Source organism: Gigantopelta aegis, chromosome 9 (assembly GCF_016097555.1).
Source record: "Gigantopelta aegis isolate Gae_Host chromosome 9, Gae_host_genome, whole genome shotgun sequence".
NCBI classification, from domain to species: Eukaryota; Metazoa; Mollusca; class Gastropoda; order Neomphalida; family Peltospiridae; genus Gigantopelta; species Gigantopelta aegis.
In genome coordinates this window covers 33,929,190-33,952,970 of record NC_054707.1, presented here as the reverse complement: position 1 = coordinate 33,952,970, position 23,781 = coordinate 33,929,190, and the positions used below count along the sequence as shown (strand labels likewise).

Below are 23,781 nucleotides of genomic sequence, written 5' to 3'. Positions count from 1 at the left end.
TGTTTGATACAGCCTACAGTATAGACACTGTATCATAACATGTATCCAGCATTGAGATTGTTTCCAGTATGTTTGATACAGCCTACAGTATAGACACTGTATCATAACATATATCCAGCATTGAGATTGTTTCCAGTATGTTTGATACAGTCTACAGTATAGACACTGTATCATAACATATATCAAGCAGTGAGATTGTTTCCAGTATGTTTGATACAGCCTACAGTATAGACACTTGTATCATAACATATATCTAGCACTGAGATTGTTTCCAGTATGTTTGATACAGCCTACAGTATAGACACTGTATCATAACATATATCAAGCAGTGAGATTGTTTCCAGAATGTTTGATACAGCCTACAGTATAGATACTGTATCATAACATATATCAGCAGCAGGGCGACCAACCTAATGGAAATATTTTTCCAGAATTTTCTGATATTTTCATTTCTATGCATGCGAACGCCCTTTTTAAAACAATAATTTAAAGCACGCGAAAACGTCATTTTCATAAAAGTAATTTTAAACAGTGCGAAAAATGTCATGTTTGACATATATTTGTAAAATGACAATACAAATGAGTATATCATTATTTATATGTGAATTGGAACTTCCTCATAATAGGTCCCCCCCCCCCCCCCCGCACACACACACACTAAAAATCATCAACAAAAGCATGCCAAAAACACACTTTATTAGCAAATATTCTATTACAGTTTACGACTCCCACCTGCAGATTAGCAAAAAAGTAACAAACAAACTTGGGACCAATGTTATTTTTATGTAGTTACATTGCCACATATGCACTATTTCATAATATGGATGTAGTGGGGTCGAACTAATTTGTGGCGAATTGGTTAGGGGACAAAATGTCGACTACCCACATTAAGTAACACTTTTGGGGAGCCAGTGTACAGAAAAAAACATGCGTTATTATTTTACTTACTGGAATAAAATAATATCGATAGGTATATTAATGTCATGGATGCGTCATATAATAGATTAGTGGTGACCAAATATTATTTAGTCAAATTTTGCATGTTAACGCCAATTGAAAGAAGACAGTTGTTGGTTCGGGTTTTTTTGTTTTTGTTTTGGGGGGTTTTGGTGGGGGTTTTTTTTTTGTACGATTGTAGCGTTCTGTTATATATATATTCATTGCATACATTGCCATAGAAACGATGCATACCCAGTAGGAACATAAGTCTATGATATTTAAAATATCTTTAAAATGAATACCGTATAATTGCCGTGTATTAGCCGACTTTTGAAGTCTAGAAATACTTTCCAAAAGAAGAGCGTCGGCTTATACACGGAGGCAACAAATTGGTTCATAAAATTCCGATCGAAAACACTCCCGACCCCGACTTACAAATTTTGATCAGACCCTTAGAGCCTTTCACAGCTTATGTAACAATAATTTGTCCACAATATAAATAATACACCCCATCATGCAATATTATGTAGTTTTTTGTTCTTGAATGCATTAATAGTTTGATGAATAATAATAAAAATTACTTGTTTTATTGTCATTTCAATGGTAAAAACGTGTTCCGCCATCTTTGTTTGACACCTCTGTCTATATCATTTTGTAAGCTCTTATTTGATTGGATTACACAATTTTGTGTAAACAACAGCCATGAACCACAGAATCGTTTTTCTGTGTGGAGGGTAAAACAGGGATTAAACATGCCTTAATGAGTTTATTATTTGCTGTCCAGTGAATAATTTAATTACTTATGTGCAATGATATGTTGTTACGCTTGAATTGTTTATTTTCCTGTTATGATTTATCAGTACTAAATTATTTTTGCACGGCATGGAAGACGTTAGCATTGTGATGACGATTACCGTGTCTGTAATAATTAAAGGGGAAAAAATACAATGAAAAAGAAAAGCACAAGTCTATCTGTTGACAGTATTATTGAAACCACTCCGCAAGGCTCAATGGGTAGGTGTAAACCACTTGCACCGACCAGTGATCCATAACTGGTTCAACAAAGGCCATGGTTTGTGCTATCCTGCCTGTGGGAAGCGCAAATAAAAGATCCCTTGCTGCCTGTCGTAAAAAGAGTAGCCTATGTGGCAACAGCGGGTTTCCTCTAAAAACAGTGTCAGAATGACCATATGTTTGACGTCCAATAGCCGATGATAAGATAAAAAATCAATGTGCTCTAGCAGCGTCGTTAAATAAAACAAACTGTACTTTTTATTGAAACCAATTCAATGTACAACTGGACAAAAGATGACTTCGGCTTATACACGAGGCCGATGATTTTGTACTTGATATTTAGGGTCAAACTAAGAGGTCGGCTTATACAAGGCGTCGGCTAATACACGGCAATATACGGTACATAAACTATTAGAGTATAAAAAACATAAGAAAGAAAATTTTCGAATATGGCTTCAGTTTACTCAACATTTTCATTGGTCGGCTGTTGACAATAGACACACGTCCGTGGCCTTGGTAATAGCACAAAACTAGACAAAACGGAGCTCAGGTTGAAATGAGTGAAAAAGATATTTAATTCTAAGAATGTAGAATGTAATAAGAATTAGTTGCTTAAAAAAAAAAATTCAAATGAATTTGAAAAAAAATTCCAGATATTTGGCATCAATTCCAGAATTCCGAGTATGTGATAATAATTCCAGATTTTTTGGAAAATTCTGGAAAGTTGGTCGGCCTGCAGCAGTGAGATTGTTTCTTGTGTTTGATACAGCCTACAGTATAGACACTGTATCATAACATATCCAGCAACTATAACAAAGATAAGGAGCCAGCTTGATTTTACAGCTCATGATGCTAGAAGTATTTTAATGGAATTTTTGGACTTCATTAACCTTATGTCCCTTCAGATAAGAAAACACCAACAAAACAAGTCTATAAAGGTGTTTTGCAATGCTAATTTTATTCATCAAATAGCAGGAACATACATGTACACACCCTGTTGACTATCACTTTTGAACAGAAACGTTTCTTAGGGGGAGGTTTGATGGACAAGAACTCATACCTTACCATTATATATAGTCTGTGTAATAAGTATACTTAGAAAATGAAAGAAATTTAGTTTTGCTATACACACTGATTGCCGAAACAATTGAATGCCATCCATGTCTTTCTTGAAAGTGTCCGTCTGAGAGGCACTGATCGCGCCATCCTGCCGTATTCTGTAGATCTGTCCCTGGTAGTAACATTATTATGTGGCATGTGTTGATGGTAAGACAATCCACAGCAAGCCTGGCAAAGGTCACTCACCTGTCCATGACACTCATCAAACCTTATTCATTCTCCTCAGTGGGAAATTATTTTTACAGCCACCACCTAATACAGCAAACACTTGTCAAATGGTAAATGGTGTTCTGTGAAGTTTAATGTTCAAAAAATATTTCCATATTTAAATCTATACAGAGCAGGCGGGACGTAGCCTAGTGGTAAAGCGTTCTCTTGATATGCGGTCGGTCTGGGATCAATCCCCGTCGGTGGACCCATTGGGCTGTTTCTCGCTCCAGCCAGTGCACCACGACTGGTATATCAAAGGCTGTGGTATGTGTTATCCTGTCTGTGAAATGGTGCATATAAAAGATCCCTTGCTATTAATGGAAAAAATGTAGCAGGTTTCTTCTCTAAGACTATATGTCAAAATTACCAAATGTTTGACATCCAATAGCCAATGATAAATTAATCAATGTGCTCCAGTGGTGTCGTTAAATAAAACAAACTTCTTCTGTCAAGTTTAATGTTTTGTTTTGTTTAACGATCAACATCACATGAATAAATGAATGAATGCATGAATGAATGAATGAATGAATAAATGTTTAACGACACCCCAGCATGAAAAATACATCGGCTATTGGGTGTCAAACTATGGTAATTCAAAACATGAAGTGATGATTAACAGCAATGTAAAAACTCAAGAGTCAAATAAATAAACAGAACATCACAGGAACACACTGATTTATTAATAATCAGTTATTGGATGTCGACATTTGGTCATTAGTAGCAAGGGATCTTTTATATGCACCATCCCACGGCCTTCGATATACCAGTTATAGTGCACTGGATGAAACGAGAAATAGCCCAATGGGCCCACCAATTGTGCATCAGGCGTCAAAACCGTATTGTGATATATTACGATATAAGAAACCATATTGAAATATGTATTGCAATATAGTTGATATTATTTAAATTAAATATTTATGGGTTGGTTTTTTTTAATGAAAGCATAAGGTATAAACTTTTTAATGATCTTTATTAGTTTCAGCTGTCAGGCTAAATGTTTTAGGCTATATTTTAATTTTTTAACACGAAACTAGTCTACTAGAACACAGTGTCAAACTATTTATAAATTGTCACATTCGGAAATCCTTACTATCAGGCTTTTCCGTTGCTGCTCGCTTGACACGGAAATGTACGTATTGAGTCGCAATGTTTCGGCAGTTTGACTGAACCAGAGGTTATTGGCTGAGGTGTTTTGAACATCGGCAGAAGTATTCTGAGCTCAGGGAAAAACAGCGAAGTGCGATTCTCACTTGTTGGTTTATTTCTTTGACGATTATAGCTGTAACCATATTCCAACGTAAATGAACAATGAATAATAATGTGTAAGTAACAAAACATTTATTTGTAATTATCGTTAACTGGTTATTTTTATTGGACTTTTAACACATTTTATTCAGAAGTTAGAACCAGGTATAACCGACCTATCACTTCGTATGCCAACAAGTAAGTCGACTACGCTTGACGTGATTGTTACATTTCCTGTCATCACCAATTAATAAAATGATGGGGGTTTTGTTTGTTTGCCTATTTCAAGTCGGATAAGAAACAAGGAAAAAATAACGTGTAAAAATCACGATACGCAAAACTGTACCACGGTTTGTATCGAGCTGATCAATTATCACAGTATACCAGTTTACCGTTGCAGCACTAGTGTTGAAAAATAACCCATATACAATAAAACTCATACAAACCGGAAGCCCACTGGACCAAGTAAAAAGTCTGGTTTTAAGAGGTGTCCAGTTTAGAGAGGTTCTCTTCTGCACATATATTTAAAAAGGGACCATGAAAAACGTCCAGTTTTGAGGGAATTCTGGTTTACAGAGTGTCCGGTTTTGTGAAGTTTTACTGTATGTATATGTTACACGTTACTCAATAGTCACAAGCATTTAGGCTCTGTGAATATACAAAATGTAACTCAATAGAGGTACATGATGAATAGAAAATAGTTAAGTGTAACAAAACCAATAATATAAACATATGAATATTGCTGTATGTGTCAAGAACAGACATTTTATTGTATTTTTATTATCAATATAATTATATCTGAACAATGTCAAGTGGTTTATAGTGATAAGATACACATTTCAAACCTTTTGGTAGCTGTTTATTGGAATGTAAACATAACTCAGTATATTTTGTAAACTTGGAAGATTCAGCCCCTCTGCCAGCTAATTGCAGTATATATATGTGCATATAGTAAATTTTTACTAATAGATATTTTTTATAATTAAATAAATATATATATTTCAAAGTTCAAAGAAAAGAAAAATCTCTTTCAAACATATACATATTTTATTGCAGGCAGCAGGCTTGTGGGCAACTTCAATGTGTGCCCCTATTTGCTTTCCAGAGAACCAAGCAAAATTAAATTGACTACTGCTTTTAGAATACTCTATAGCATTAACATGACATGGGAAAGGTTGTCAGAACAATCTTGTTACAGAAAATAATACAGTGGAACCCCTTCAGGCCCTAATCTAGAATTGAAAAAGTAGGAGAAGTGACTTCACCTGTCACAGAAGACAGGAGAGAGGATGATAGAAATAAGCAAAGTGAATATTTATCGGTACATTTTGTAATGTTTCGCCTAATCTAGAATTCAAAAAGTAGGAGAAGTGACTTCACCTTTCACAGAAGACAGGAGAGAGGATGATAGAAATAAGCAAAGTGAATATTTATCAGTACATTTTGTAATGTTTCGCCTAATCTAGAATTCAAAAAGTAGGAGAAGTGACTTCACCTGTCACAGAAGACAGGAGAGAGGATGATAGAAATAAGCAAAGTGAATATTTATCAGTACATTTCGTAATGTTTCGCCAGCAGGATTAGGGCCTGCTTCTTAAAACTGGACCCTCAGCAAACTAGAATTATCTCACAGCAGGATGTTTTTCACGGTCCCTTTTTCAATAACAAAAGAAAGAAAGAAATGTTTTATTTAACGACGCAGGCAACACATTTTATTTACGGTTATATGGTGTTAAGGACCACACAGATTTTGAGAGGAAACCCGCTGTTGCCACTTCATGGGCTACTCTTTCCGATTAGCAGCAAGGGATCTTTTATTTGCGCTTCCCACAGGCAGGATAGCACAAACCATGGCCTTTGTTGAACCAGTTATGGATCTCTGGTAGGTGCAAGTGGTTTACACCTACCCATTGAGCCTTGCAGAGCACTCACTCAGGGTTTGGAGTCTGTATCTGGATTAAAACTCCCATGCCTCGACTGGGATCCGAACCCAGTACCTACCAGCCTGTTGATCGATGGCCTAACCACGACGCCACTGAGGCCGGTTTTTTCAATAACAATGCAGAACCGAACCTCTGTGAACCAGATCCCCTTAAAACCGGACTAGTTACTTGGTAACTTGCTTTAGAGGAGTTTCACTAGGTTTGTGGTTTCATTCTTTTTTCAATAACAATGCAGAACCGAACCTCTGTGAACCAGATCCCCTTAAAACCGGACTAGTTACTTGGTAACTTGCTTTAGAGGAGTTTCACTAGGTTTGTGGTTTCATTCTTTTTTCTAGGGTGGGATGTAGCCCAGTAGTAAAGCGTTCGCTTGATGTGTGGTCGGTCTAGGATCAATCCCCATCGGTGGACCCATTGGGCTATTTCTCGTTTCAGCCAGTGCTCCACAACTGGTGTAACAAAGGCCGTGGTATGTACAATTCTGTCTTTGGGATGGTGCATATAAAAGATCCCTTGCTGCTAATCGAAAAGAGAAGCCCATGAAGTGGTGACAGCGGGTTTCCTCTGTCAATATCGGTGTGGTCCTTAACCATAAGACTGTGCCATATAACTGTAAATAAAATGTGTTAAGTGCGTCATTAAATAAAACATTTCCTTCTTTTTTCTACTTTTCTTTTTACTGTTTACTTATTTCCTGACCGCACATCAGGTGTGCTTAGGCAAAAAATGTCAAATAAGTATTATTATTTTTTAATGGTTCCATTAAGTCTCAATAAACTTCTATTTTTCTTCAGTACTTTTAATCATTTCCAAAATTCTAGATATATATACCCTCCTCTCCATTTCATTTTAAATGAGTTACATATTGCCCAGCAATAAATAGAAGATTAACAGGTGTAGGAGCTTGAAGTCCTTGAAGTTTGAAATGCAGTCTGGTGTGTAATCTTGTGTGTCCCTGAATATGTCTGGTGGCTACAACTGTTGTGATTACTGGATGGCTTAATGGGGACACTGACCCTATGGCTAGTATCTTATGAATGCTGATACAGGGAGTTTGATCTCCAAATATTATTATTCTCACCTCCTGGCATGATGGATGAACCCCTGACCCCACCACCGATTTCTGTTCACGCTTCACTAAACAAGTCGCTTCACTAAACAAGTCACATACGACTGGCTCAGTCTGCAGCATGTCCTTAACGGTACAAGTATAAACAGTCGGTACAAGCCTTGACAGTCACTGAGAGAACATTATGCAGAGAGTGTCTGTGGACGTTTGTTGTGTTTCTCTCTCTCTCTCTCTCTCTCTCTTGCAGTTGTCATTCAGTCACTGTTTGGTGTGTAGCACAGGTTTTCACACAGAGTTCTGTTCACATGCTTCAGCTGTGGAGAAAGCATTGCTGTATGGATATATGTTTGGGATTTAAGTGCATCAATTTTTTTTTTTGTACGTTGGATGTTGCTTTAATGTAATTCCTACATATTTTGGATAAATTTTGTTCATTTTTTGTTGACTAAGTTTAGTTTGATTTTGTTTTGTTTTTATTGCTTACAAGTGCCTGAAAAAAATATCTATATTCGTGCTGCCTTTCTTTGTGGATTATTAAAACTTTATTGATAACTATTCAAGAGGATCATCCACTGTTGCCTTTCATGTTTCACGAGACAGGGATCAATATAGTTTGTATTTAAGTTTTTCGTTTTGTGGATTTTGAAAACTTGGATTACTAGTACGGAAGCATGGAGTCGAAAAAGGCACACACCCACCCAGTGGAGACCCTGGCAGCCCGAATTCAACCCCTGCAGGTTAAATCCAGCATGTCTTCCCCTCCCGCCTTCCATTTCTTTGTGACGGACTGCAGTAGCTCAAAGGACATTCCAGAAAAAAGTGAAACGGTAAGTTGACATAAGAAAACCACTTCGTCACTGTTTGCTATTTACATGTAACACTCATACTAACAAGCTCAGGATAGACTTGTTTACTTTTTTTCTTTTTTTTAATTTAACAGGTTTAAAGATGTTGACAAAACCTGGTGTGTTTTGTTAAGTTATGTCAAATAATAATTCATAGGGATGCATGTCACTAGTGTGGTGGGAAAGGCCTTTTTTTTTTAAGTACCCCTTTTTGTCTAAAGTACTGGAGAAAACCCTCCGTTACTGTGCACATATTTGTTTTTTTCCTTTTATTGCAGACCCCATGGGATCCTAGTGATGAAGGTGCATTTTATGAGATAGTATTTACTAGATCAATGTCCTAATTAGTTACGATGCTTGTACAGTGGAAACCGAAATGTAGACGGGGTATAACTTAAAAAGCCCCCTCCCCTGCCCCCACCCCTCAAAAAAAAAACCCCCAAAAAAAAAACCAACCCCAGAAAGAAACATTTTGCATGATTTTCAATTAGAGATTTGGCATATATGTATTTTTTTTCTTAAGTACAGCAGAACTGATTTAAAGAAAGAAGCAAAATATACACGGTCCACCCAGCTGACCCATTAACACCCTCTCAAGTCCTAGACCAACTCCCTCCCACACTTTCTAATATAGTCTAGCCCAGTTCCCTGGGTCCTTGTCCTTCTAACATAAACAGGTGAGCACTGTATACTCTGGATAAGCTTTCTGTGGGTTTAAAGTGTTTAATGATGTGTGATAGTGGCTTCTGATGTTGTCAAGAGACACTCGTACCCAGCTAATTGACATCTCGTAATTGACATCCCACTTTACCGCCAATTATAAGTATCATGGAGCACACAGCTTAATTGATTGTGAATGTGATAAAGAATGATAAACAGATTTAATTGATGAGAAACATGATGGGATTTGAACCATTGGGGCCCTGGGGCCATATTTATTGAACAACTTCTGGTTTTATTTAAATCGTGACTATGTTTTTTAAGGGACGGGACGTAGCCCAGTGGTAAAGTGCTCGCTCAATGCATGGTCGGTCTGGGATCGATCCCCATCGGTGGGCCCATTGGACTATTTCTCGTTCCATGACTGGTATATCAAAGGCCGTGTTATATACTACCCTGTCTGTGGGATGGTGCATATAAAAGATCCCTTGCTGCTAATCGAAAAGAGTAGCCCCATGAAGTGGTGACAGCGGGTTTCCTCTCTCAATCTCTGTGTGGTCCTTAACCATATGTCTGACGCCATATAACTACAAATACAATGTGTTGAGTGCGTCGTTAAATAAAACATTTCTTTCTTTCTTTCTTTCTTTGTTTTTTTTTTAAGTATAACTTAGCTAAGTCAAACAGTTTAATTTGTATTTATGAAACAACTTTTAAAAGTTATTTAAATTGGAAGTAAATCACAGAGATAAATGTAAGACAACTGATGTCAATAAGGTTCTGTTGGTATAACTACTGTTGTTATTTGAGGGCTGATTATAACTATTTATATATACATTGATTTTAAGCTGTTTGTTTTAGAATAAACTGGGGGGTGGGGGGTGCTCAAACATGTTCAATGCAAGGTTTACATGCCTGTGACCATCGTGACCTTTTACTGACCACTAAACTTTCATCTTGAAAAGAGCTCAACCAAAACCTATTGAAGCTTGCTAGGAATTATTTTTATATTATGTCCACATTAAGGGCTTGACCAGGTGTTTTGTGTTGTCCAAAATAAATGCTGTAAAATACACTGCTGATATGATGGCTGAAACATTTTGGCATATGAAGACTAATGGCTCATTCTTGTTGAGTAGCTGTTGCCAGTGAAATTTGAAAGGATTATTTTAACTATGATCTTGACCAGGTATTGTTAGTCTTGAGTCTATTATAAATCAATTGTAGCCAGTGATGGCCACAAGTGGTATGATCTTAATGAATTTTGGTTATGTATGCATGTGTTGGCATCATTGATTGATTCTACAGACCTCAGTTTGTAGGAATTTCTCATTTGTTTACATGGAACTGGATGAATTATGCATGTTGTTTAGTGGTAGAGTGTTTGCCAAAATTGTGATAGCTTGGTTGTAGGATCAATCCCCATCAGTGGACATACCATTTTGGGCATTTTCTTGTTTTATGTGCAAGTATGTGGCATACCCTTAAATAACCCACACACCCTTATATATAACACACTCTTAAATAACCCACATACTCTTGTGTATAACACACTCTTAAATAACCCACATACCCTTGTATATAACACATTCTTAAATAACCCACACACCCATATATATAACACACTCTTAAATAGCTCACATACATGTGTGTATAATACACTCTTAAATAACCCACACCCCTTATATATAACACACTCTTAAATAACCCACACACCTTTGTATAAACACACTCTTAAATAACCCACATACCCATGTATATAACACTTTTAAATAACCCACATACCCATATATATATAACACCCTCTTAAATAACCCACACACCTTTGTATAAACACACTCTTAAATAACCCCTACACCCTTATATATAACACACTCTTAAATAACCACATACCCTTGTGTATAACACTCTTAAATAACCCACACACCCATATATATATAACACTCTTAACTAGCTCACATACCTGTGTGTATAACTCTTAAATAACCCACATACCTTTGTATATAAAACACTCTTAAATAACCAAAAACCATATATATAACACATTCTTAAATAGCTCACATACCCTTGTGTATAACACACACTTAAATAACCCACACACCCTTGTATATAACACACTCCTAAATAACCCACACACCTTTGTATATAAAACACTCTTAAATAACCAAAAACCATATATATAACACATTCTTAAATAGCTCACATACCCTTGTGTATAACACACACTTAAATAACCCACACACCCTTGTATATAACACACTCCTAAATAACCCACACACCTTTGTATAAACACACTCTTAAATAACCCACATACCCATGTATATAACACTTTTAAATAACCCACATGCCCATATATATAACACCCTCTTAAATAGCCCACACACCTTTATATAAACACACTCTTAAATAACCCACACACCTTTGTATATAACACACTCTTAAATAACCCACATACCTTTGTATATAACACACTCTTAAATAACCCACACACCTTTGTATATAACACACTCTTAAATAACCCACACACCTTTGTATATAACACACTCTTAAATAACCCGCATACCTTTGTATATAACACTCTTAAATAACACACACACCCTTGTATATAACATACTCTTAAATAACCCGCATACCCTTGTATATAACACCCTCTTAATAACCCATACCACAATGTTTAAACATAACATTTTACATAATTATGTCAATCATACTGTATTTAACACTGTTAACTACACAGTGGTACATCAAATGTTTGTCTGCTTTAATTTTGTTTATTTTTAGAAAATACTACCTCACTGAACATTTTGTCACATTTCTTGATGTCATCTCATCAAATTCACAGTGGCAGCATATACTACCTGTATTTGTTGTCATAGCTGCCACATGATCAGTATAATGTACCAAAGCACTGATAAGTGATATGTAATACCACATGTATGAACATGTATCATTACATATTATATCTACAAAATGCCAGTGTATACTACACATATTTGTTGTGATAGTTGAATATGGTCAGTATAATGTACCAAAGCACTGATAAGTGATATGTAATACCACATGTATGAACATGTATCATTACATATTATATCTACAAAATGCCAGTGTATACTACTTGTATTTGTTCTGATAGTTGCCATATGGTCAGTATAATGTACCAAAACACTGATAAGTGATATGTAATACCACATTTATGAACATGTATCATTATTTATTATATCTACAAAATGACAGTGTATATACTATCTTATTTGTTGTCATAGTTTCCATATGGTCAGTATAATGTACCAAAGCACTGATATGGCTTATGAACATGTATCATTATCTCGCCTTCATGTAAAATTCTTTAATCTCATTGGTTGTTTGCCGTTGGACAAATCCCTTATACCCCTGTGGGCGGAGCCAAATTCTCTTATACCCCATCTGTAATTTCCAACAGTTTCCAGCCACCCCAGTTAATGCTAAAACAATAATTAGATTATAAATAACATTGATAATCAATCAAGTATACATAATTAATTTTATTTTTACTATATTACAAACATTTGAAGTTAAAAACTCGTTTATCGATGGAACTATTTTTCGTCACTGGCAAGTGGTTTCGTTCGCGTCCGCGTGGTACGGCTCCGTTAATAAATTGTTAACAGTTATTGTCTGGCGTTATTTTGATTATTTGGCTGTATGGTTTAACATGTCGGCAAGATAAATTCGTTGTAGAAGCATCTCTCGGGGTATATGGCTTTTTATGTACCCTCTGTGTGTTCTTTTACCCCCTCGCCTTTGGCTTGAGGTAAAAGAATACACATAAAAAACCATATACCCCTTGTGATGCTTCTACAACTTATATTATTTATTATCTCTACAAAATGACAGTGTATATACTATCTGTATTTGTTGTCATAGTTTCCATATGGTCAGTATAATGTACCAAAGCACTGATAAGTGATATGTAATACAACATTTATGTACATGTATCTTTACTTATTATAAAATGACAGTGTATATACTATCTGTATTTGTTGTGATAGTTGCATATGGTCAGTATAATGTACAAAAACACTGATAAGTGATATGTAATACCACTTGTATGAACATGTATCATTACTTATTATACATCTACAAAATTACAGTGTATACTACCTGTATTTGTTGTGATAGTTGCATATGGTCAGTATAATGTACTAAAGCACTGATAAGTGATATGTAATCTAAACTGCTATATTTGATGATAGGAAAAGTTATATGATGTCATTGGATTTCATTCACTGTCTAAACCAAACCAAAGGTCACAATCATATGTTGACATCTATAATTGCTGTTGTGTGGTTAGCCATTTGTTTAGATAGATGTTGTAGGGCGTAGGGCATACATGTCCCTCGGAGATGGACATTGGTTCAAACCCCAGTGATAATTGTTAAATTATTTCTTATGATTGGCGCCTGGTGTTGGATCTGATTCCATGTGTGAATCTCTGGAGACAGGTTGACTGCGGGTGTTAGATGTGTTACAAGACGCCAAATGTATTACTGATGACAGCTCATCCTTCTGCTGACTACAGCTCTTGAATATGTGCATGTATATAGCTTCAGTTAAGTCTCCCACACACGCGAGCTATCAGCTCAGCAAAACATTACTTGAGACATTTTGCTCAGCTGAGGGGCGAGACATAATACTGTGGTAAACGGGACGGGTTATAGTACAGTGCTAAAGTGCTTGTTTAGAAAAAGAAAGAAATGTTTTATTTAACAACACAACTCGACACATTTTATTTATGGTTATATTGCATCAGACATATGGTTAAGGACCACACAGATTGAGAGACAGCGGGTTTCCACTCTCAATATCTGTGTGGTCCTTAACCATATGTCCGACGCCATATAACCATAAATAAAATGTGTTGAGTGCATCGTTAAATAAAACATTTCCTTCCTTTATAAAACATTTCATCTCTGCATTAAGAATTACTACCAATAATTTTTTTTTTTGATTCAGCTCACCCCCTGCTTCACCATTCCTGGTTATATCATGCTATGTCAAACCTAGAGGTTTATGGAGGAATACAACTGTCTTTCTCATTCACCCCTAAAAAGGATAAAACAAAAAACAGAAACCCTAAATACATGTACCAGTTTGATTCTTTTTTTATTTTTTTTTATTATTCAAGGATAATATATTTTAACAATTTTGTCACTGTTCATACACGTATAACATGAGAACTACCGTAGCATAACTGATCAACATTTAAGATACTACCTAGTATCAGAGATAATGACTAAACTTATCAAGTACAACATGACGAAAATATATCGATGATGGTAGACATTTTCGATATTGCCTGATGTGAGCATATTACATGTATTATAGATAATGTAGTGTCATATTTGCTACTGGACTTGTGTTCATATAGTTTATTAACATGGAAATATTGATGTTGTGGACTCATCAGGTTTTTCTGGGGTTTTCTTATCCCAACCAATGCCTCATAACTGGTTTATATGAAGTCGTGGTAGTATGGCACACGCCATGAAGTCTGTCAGAAAGACTATATAAAAGTCACTTACTGCTATTCAGTACATGTAAGCATCCAGAAAGACACATTTTATGTACGGTTATATGGCATCAGACATATGGTTACGGACCACACAGAGTTTGAAGGGAAACCCGCTGTTGCCACTTCATGGGCTACTCTTTCCGATTAGCAGCAAGGGATCTTTTATTTGCGCTTCCCACAGGTAGGATAGCACAAACCATGGCCTTTTTTGTTGAACCAGTTATGGATCACTGGTCGGTGCAAGTGGTTTATACCTACCCATTGAGTCTTGCGGAGCACTCACTCAGGGTTTGGAGTCGGTATCTGGATTAAAAATCCCATGCCTCAATTGGGATTCGAACCCAGTATCTACCAGCCTGTTGACCGATGGCCTAACCACGATGCCACTGAGGCTGGTATGTAAGCATCCAGAGTCACAGGGTCTCTTACAAAGTAAACCAAACACCAAGTGTTGATGTAGCCATGTCAGACATCAAACAGCCACAGTTAAAATGTTATCTTTAGGTCAAAAGAAAGAAGCGGGATTTAGCTCAGTCGGTTGAGTGCTCGCCTCTGTGGATCCATTCAACTGATTGGGTTTTTTCTCTTTCCAACCAGTGCACTACAACTGGTCAAAGGCCGTGGGTTGAGCTTTCCTGTCTGTAGGAAACTGCATATAAAAGATCGTTTGCTGCATTAGGAAAAATGTAGCGGGTTTCCTCTATTGACTACATGTCAGAATTACCAAATGTTTGACATCCAATAGCCGATGATTAATTAATCGATGTGCTCTAGTGGTCGTTAAACAAAACAAACTTTAATTTGGTCAAGAAGAAAAACAAATAGCTGCTTCTACACAAGCTATTCCTTCTAAGAAGCAACAAGAGATCTTTTATATGCACTGTCTCTACAGATAGAACAGTACCTACCACAGTCTTTGATGTACCATTGGTAGGGAACAGGTTGGGACTGGAGGGAAAAAAACAAGTCCATTGATGACAATTGATCCTGTAACACATTGCTCATCATGCAAGTGGTGTACCATTGTCACTAATGAATATTTAAAATGTGTGTAATATAATCTAGGGTGGGTTTTTTTTGCAATTTGAAATTAAAGAATTTAGGTTTTTTGTTTTCAATTTATAAAATCAAAACAAAATGTTCAAGATCCATAATGAACTGCCCACATGAAAAGCCTTGAATTGTTAAACTAGCAGCTGAGTTCTCGTTAAATGCTCAATTCATTTTATTTATGTCTTCATTCAAAAGCACTCTGAAAAATGAAAGGGCTGATTAAAGAATATAAGAAATACAGTTAGCCTTTACATCAGAAAAATCCAATCACAATATGCCTTCATATTTTAAAAGTAGGCAGTTTTATGTCAAAGTGTTATAAGGGTGTGGTGGGTGAATCTGTATTCCCTAAGGGCCTATCCATAAAGTACATATACCATGAGGGGGTAGGGGCTGTTCTGGCAATATGTACAGCGAGAATACGGGGTTGGCGCTGTACTGATCACTGGCATAGGAACCTGGGGGAGGGGGGGGGGGGCATGTGCCCCCCACTTCAGATATTTTGCTTTATAATAGTGTAAAAGTGTGTAAATATAAAAGTGTGCTACCCCCTCCCCCACACACACACACTTCTTGGCACCTTCCTAAGCCACTGCTGATGGAGTACATAAACCAATCTCACAACTGTATCTAGTGTACTTTTCACTGTGAAAGAATGATGTATGCCAGTATATGGAGTTCTGAGCAGTAATGGTATATGGAGTTGTGAGAGATAGAAATAAGAAGAAATTTTCACTAGTCCACCAGACAAGTACATCTAGAAATCTGCTTGTCTGCCAATATTTTCACTTGTCCAAATAAATGGTTTGTTACATTCAAGTGTAAGAACAATGTTTTTTACTGCTCAAAATGAAACTGCATTGAACATGTTTTACTTGTCCATAGGACAACCATTGAGTAAAAATTGTTTGTCCAAGCACATTTTCACTTGTCAGGACAAACGGATAAATGCTTATTTCGAACACTGGTTATAAGGGGTAATGATCAAATGTACAGAAAGTGTACATATGGGGGAGTGGGACAGAAAAATCCCAGATTTTGTGTGTATGTACTTTATTGATGGCCCCTAATGAAATATCAACATGTGATTGATCCAATTTCATAGGGAAGGCTTAGATATCAGTCATTATTGATTTTTAATTTAGTTAGAATTCAATACTGGTGTTGTTTTTGTAAGCACAAATTATATGCATCAGATCGAGCTTACTGTAAAATGTTCCTGATGCAAATTCAGCAGTATCATATTATATATATGTCACTGCCCTGCCATTAATGTTTCTGTGAAACAGTTTGCTGAGTATGCCATGTTACTATCTCTATACTGTTACACCCAGGGCTCAGCTTTACATGAACTAAAGTTTCCAGTAAACCACCCATCTGCCCATCCATGCCAACAATCCATCTACTAAACCACCAATCCATCCATCCATCCATCCATCAATCCACCATATATCCATCCATCCATCCATCCATGCATCCATCTATCCATCCATCCATCCATCCATCCATTCATCCATCAACCATCTATCCTTGCCATCCATTCACTATATCACCCATCCATCCATTTATTCATCCAACCATCCACTAAACTATCCATCCATCCACTAAACTACCAATCCATCCATCCATCCATCAATCACCATATACCCATCCATCCACCATATATCCATCCATCCACCATATATCCATCCATCCATCCATCAACCATCTATCCATGCCATCCATCCACTAAACCATCCATTCATCCATCCATCCATCCATCCACTAAACTATCCATTCATCCATCCATCCATCCATCCATCCACTAAACCACCAATCCATCCATCCATCCATCCATCAATCCATCCATTCATGCCATCCATAAACTATATCACCCACCCATCCATCCATCCATCCGTCCATCCATCCATCTATTCCTTCATCCTTCCATCCAACAGCCCTTCCATTTGCTACAACACTCATCCATCCATCCGCCCATGCATGCATCCACAAAACCCCTAAACCATCCATCCATCCATTCACTAAACCATCTATCCATTCATCCATCTCTCCATCCATCCATATCATGCCTTCCATGCTATCCATCCATCCATCCATGCCATTGCACACTAAACCACCCATCCATCCATCCATGCCATCACACACTAAACCACCCATCCATCCATCCATCCATATCATGCTTTCCATGCTATCCATCCATCCATCCATCCATGTCATCGCACACTAAACCACACATCCGTCCATCCATACCATCGCACACTAAACCATCCTACCATCCATGCCATCGCACACTAAACCATCCATCCATGCCATCGCACACTAAACCACCCATCCATCCATCTATGCCATCACACACTAAACCACCCATCCATCCATCCATGCCATCGCACACTAAACCATCCATCCATCCATCCATACCATCGTACACTAAACCATCCATCCATGCCATAGCACACTAAACCATCCATCCATCCACCAAACCACTCCTCCGTTTATCCATTCACCTACCTACCCATCCATCAATCAATCCATTCACCTACCTACCTACCCATCCATCCATCCATCCATCCATCCATCCATCCATCCATCCATCCATCCATCCATCCATCCATCCATCCATCCATTCATCCATGCCACTCTTCAATCGGTCAGCTATTTGACACATGCTTACATCCACTGAAAGTTCAAGCACATCTGTCTTGGGCACATTCTTTGATTTCCTGGCGGATATGTCCAAGACAGGTCTCAGCCATCCCTCACCTGTAATATCCTGTATATAGATTCTATTTGCTGTGGCTGGGGGACTTCTTTTCAATAGTCTTAATTAAGTCAATATTAACAGCCGAGGCTTATGGGGATTTCGTAATGGTTATGTGGACATAATTGTCAATCCATCAGTTGGACAAGTAATTTTCAACAACCAGCTCCATGCAGACCAGAAATAAATCTTTTCAAAGAATGTATTTACCTTTTTCCTTGTTACTAAACTTTTTCTCTGGCTCAGCTAAAAAAACCTAAACCTAATAAGAAAGATTTTCTTTGTGATAATTATTAATTCTGAATATTGAAAGTACTTATAAGCAGCTTAAGGAATGCATGTATGGTCTGTTAATGATGTAATATTAATGTTTGACACAGTAACTTATTTTTGAGTTTGTACATGAGAATAATATAATATAAACTCTTGCAGGTTCCACTTGTGAAAAAAGATTCAATTGTTTGTGAATTTTTTTTACATAAAACTGGATAGTAAATATATATTAAGATACAGTCAAACTTGGTCTAACGGCACCTCTATATAATGACCACCTGCCCATATCGGCTACCCTGAAACCCCCCCAACGCATTTCATTCTTTATTTGACTTCTATAGAATGGCCACCTGTCCAACGCGGCTAGCGGCCACTATTTTTCAGCAAAAATAAGGTCTGAACCTGCTTTAGTGGCCAAAATATTATCTCCCCCCCCCCCCCCCAAAAAAAAATTCAAATTCTTCCGACCATATATGATCGTACAGCGATTTAGTTCCCAGTAAATCCCATTGTTTTCTGCAATGCTACCATTGTTGTCTCACATGACTGGAAAGTTTGGCGATTTGATTCAACTCGACAAAGAAGAAACTTATTTTGATGTTATTATATGATGTTATTGTCGTAAAAAAAATATACGTCTATTAATCCTAAGCATTATTTTAATCCTTTTGTTAATTTGGTAAATGTCAACAGCTGTTCGGTTCTGGCCGTTGTATAATTTGCATTCGATAGTTCAGCTTCAATCGTTCCTCCATAACAAGGCGACTCTCATTAGCTGTAGCCTATGAAAGCAGAATGTATTACAGTATCTGATTGTTGCGGTATTATCAAAGCAAGGTGCCTGAGCAGTCCCTACTGTCAACCGGGCATGATTGTTGTTCACGAGCAGTTTGCACCAACCAGCAAATATTAATGAATTTAGTTAAAGGAAGGGACAATTAAGGCATTTGGCCTGGTATGCATATTCAATGATATTAAGCAATAATGTGCATTATATATCAACAAGTATAATCGTATAGTTAATTAATAAAACAGTTAAATGTGACAGCTATTATATATAACGGGTGCAGCCATTTTGTACCATCTCACTGAGTACGACCTATGGCGAGCTGGTGGTTACGTAATACTTAACACGTAACGTCAGGAATGAGCCTTAGAATTGGAGAAACACAATCTACCTGTTTTTTGCGGGATGATAAATAGTCATACATTGCAATGTTCTGTAATAATACACATCCCAGTAAGCCAGCAATAAGTATATTCAGCACTATATATATCTTATTTTTCAATACAAAATAAAATACCATTGTCAAAGTGGCTACACAACAAGTCGAAATGTTTTGTCCATGCATTAACCTACGTACTAAAACGATACACGGAGGTTTTTCTTAGTTAATTGGTCTATGCTGTTAGTTGCTTCTACCTGTGATTCCTGATTGGCAGGTGTTTATTTGATTGGTAACCAGACGAGCCAATTAATTGACGCTGTCTAGACAGAAAAATACATACCGGTATTGTGGAATATTACCTGTCGCCCCTAAAATGGTAATGGACATGGTTTATTACTGTAAATAGTTCTGTAAAACTATTGATTAAGTAGACTGTTCCATCTAAAACCACAGAACTGACCAATTACGTAGTCCCAAAGAAAAGAAAATTATCACTTGGGTATCGTAGGTTGTCATTTTTGCTCCAACGTAGCATATCAATAGGCCTAATAGTGTATATTTTTCCTTTGGATTATTTAACAGAAAATTACTATAACTCCATTTTGTTCCGTTAATGCAACTTGAAATATATTTAGTTAAATAGTTTATTATATTATTACGTCATTTATGCTGTTTTACAAGTCAGGTTGATCAAAGAGAAGCACCTTGTCGAAAATTACTGCTTTTGTTTATACTGTACATACAGGAGATGGTCAGGAGCTGACGTCACTTCGCCCCAAGCTATACCACCGGACGTCACAAAAACTAAACAAAATGGCTGCCCCCAGTTAGCAGGAATAATGATGTTTTTTTATTAACTCTAAAATTACGCGTTTTTCATTTGCTAAAGTGTCAGTATGTGTTGGTGGTCCGGGTATGCATCTTTCCAACACATAAGGCTCTTGTTTGGGTTGACCCTACATTTAAGCAGGTATGCTTTGGTAAATTGTGACCTTTGTTCACCAGAATTGTTTTGTTTGCGGTTTGCGACGTAATCCCAATGCAAGTACTGTACAAATGGATTAGCGGCAACATAAAACTAATAATGAGTTAAACATGTCACTTGAGTAATAAATCACAAATAAAAAAAGTAAATTTCAGTATTGTATTATTTATTTATGAACCAACAGCCACCGAAAAATCTTTCCGTCTTAAACTTTAGAACAACCAGTGAAAGTTATCAGGAAGTCAGAGAAAGATAGTTTAAGTGTTAGAAAGATAGCAGAGCAATTTGGAGTGGGTCGTACGCAAAAATAGGAAGGCTATAATATATTTAAGTTTTAAGAAGTCTGTCGGATGTGTCAAAGATCATGTGATTGATCCCATTTAGTAGGTATTCCAGTCTGTGTTCTGCATATATACAATTTTAATAACCTGTTGCTTCTATTTGAAAATAATAGCCTATTTAGTCGTTTCAGTGGCATAATGCCCATACATGTATGTAAAGACACCAATATTAAGCTACTGGTTGAAATGTTTGCTGGAGTGTTATTATATTTCCTTCCATTACTCCGTTTGTTAAATATAAACACTCCTTTCCTTTCAAATATACTGTAAACTGATTGTAAAAAATGCATGCATAAAAATATCATGTCATTCACACCCAGCCGCATGTGGCGAAATACGAAATACATATTCATTATTGTCACTGCAGATACACATGCACTACAGACACTAATGGTTAATGGTGCTGTATATTTGTGATAGAGAAATTCATTTCCTAGTTGCCCGCTGATTTCATAGGCTGTGACAGTAATGACATTAATGAACCGTTTGGGACACTGATGTGAATTCATGTAGCCTTAGGCTGTTAGACAATATGTATCAGACAAAAGCTAATACAGCATAAATTAAAATAATAATAATAGTAATAATAAAAAACCCAGAATAAAATTACACTCCACTCAGGGCTGTATATAGGCAGTGACAAAGTTTCATTTATGGAAGGTCAAACAATTTATGGAATTTAAAACAAGACATTCATGTCTTTGGGTGGTGGGGTAGAAGGGGGTGGGGAGGAGCTCAGTGGTAGAGTGTTGCCATAAGTGTGATGGTAATGAAGGAATAAATGTTTAACAACATCCCAGCACAGAAAATACATTGGGTGTTGAGTGTCAAACAAAGGTAAATATATATGAATGAAGCGATGGTCAAAATCAACAAAAAAGTTTAATTAAAACACAGTTAAATGTCTGTACAAAGAGGTGTGATGGTTTGCAAGATCAGTGTACAAAGAGGTGTGATGGTTTGCAGGATCGGTGTATTCAGATTTCCCCCCTGTCCCAACCTAGGAAAGCAGATACAATAAATCCTTTGCTGTTTTATCTGCAAGTGTAGCCTATATGGCAGTAGGAGGTTTCTTTTCTTTTTCTCTGGGCACCAAATGTCGAAATAACTCTGTTAGACACACAGTAGCCAAGGTTTAAAATGTGCTGAGGTGTTGTATTTTTTAAACAAGTATGTAATACACATATGTACAAAAGTGCACACACGGATACACACACACACAGACACACACATACACACACACACACACACATACACACACACACACACACATACATACATGGACACACACACACACACACACATACATACATGGACACGCACACACAGACACACACATACATGCACACGCACACATACACACACACACATGGACACACAGACACACATACACACACACGCACGCACACATACACACACATACACACACACACACACACACACATACACACATACACATGCATGCGCACATGCACACACACACACACATACTATGGTATGATGCTTAATAGAAATACTTGTTTTTTCTGATCCAACCAGTTCCCCCAAACTAGTACATTTATATCAGTAATTGTGGTATGTGCCGAAATGTTTGGGAAAGCACACATAAACGGTTCTTTGTTGCTATTTGATTGAGAAGTACTGTCGGTGCTGGTAATAAAGCGCTTCCACATTTTGGGACATCCTAACATTCACATTTTTGTACATGTGTGCTGCCTACATCATTCTGTGGCTTTCCACCATATCTCAAAATCCATCTTTTTATAAAAAATTAATCGTGCCTGAAACCCTTTTTGTCAGCATTTCCTAATATATAAGCTGTTGAGGAAATAATTGGTTTCATTTCATCTCGATCAGTTTTTAAGCCCTTTTAAATTGTGCACTTACTGTGCATTGATTATTTCCTTAAGGTATTTTCAAATTTTATTTCTGGTAAACGAAGGTGATTATTCCCTCCTAATATTAAACATTGTCATGTCGATGTCTCAGATGAACGCGATCGATTTCCTGAGGGGCGGATTTACTTCAAGTTGAGTGTCGGATTATCTCGGCTTTGAGAGAAGTACAGTAATTCATCTCTTCATTGAGTATTTAACATCTAACCATTATCGGTCCAACCAGTGCATCACAACTGGTCAAAGGCCATGGTATGGGCTTTCCTGTCTGTGGCGGGGCAGGACATAGCCCAGTGGTAAAGTGCTCGCTCAATGTGCGGTCAGTCTGGGATCGATCCACGTCGGTGGGCCCATTGGGCTGTTTCTCGTTCCAGCCAGTGCACCACAACTGGTATATCAAAGGCCGTGGTATGTACTACCCTGTCTGTGGGGTGGTGCATATAAAAGATCCCTTGCTGCTAATCGAAAAGAGTAACCCATGAAGTGGCAACAGCGGGTTTCCTCTCAATATCTGTGTGGTCCTTAACCATATGTCTGACACCATATAACCGTAAATAAAATGTGTTGAGTGCGTCGTTAAATAAAACATTTCTTTCTTTCTTTTTTCCTGTCTGTGGGAAAGTGCATATAAAAGATCCCTTGCTGCATTAGGAAAAATGTAGTGGGTTTCCTCTGACGACTACAAGTCAGAATTACCAAACGTTTGACATCC

At 37.1% G+C, this 23,781-nt stretch overlaps 1 protein-coding gene across 2 annotated transcripts in view; it reads left to right on the top strand.

The window, feature by feature from the left end:
* Positions 1–23,781, top strand: part of LOC121382081 (5'-AMP-activated protein kinase subunit gamma-1-like) — a 374,706-nt gene that overhangs the window by 51,701 nt on the left and 299,224 nt on the right. Inside the window, exon 1 of one of the 2 annotated variants that reach the window (XM_041511561.1) lies at positions 7,757–8,366. The exons of the other annotated variant lie outside the window; for it this stretch is intronic. Within the exon in view, the coding sequence (XP_041367495.1) occupies positions 8,211–8,366 (156 nt within the window). The 5' untranslated portion in view covers positions 7,757–8,210. Of the gene's footprint in view, positions 1–7,756; positions 8,367–23,781 lie in introns of those variants that run through there. 2 annotated transcript variants of the gene reach the window in all.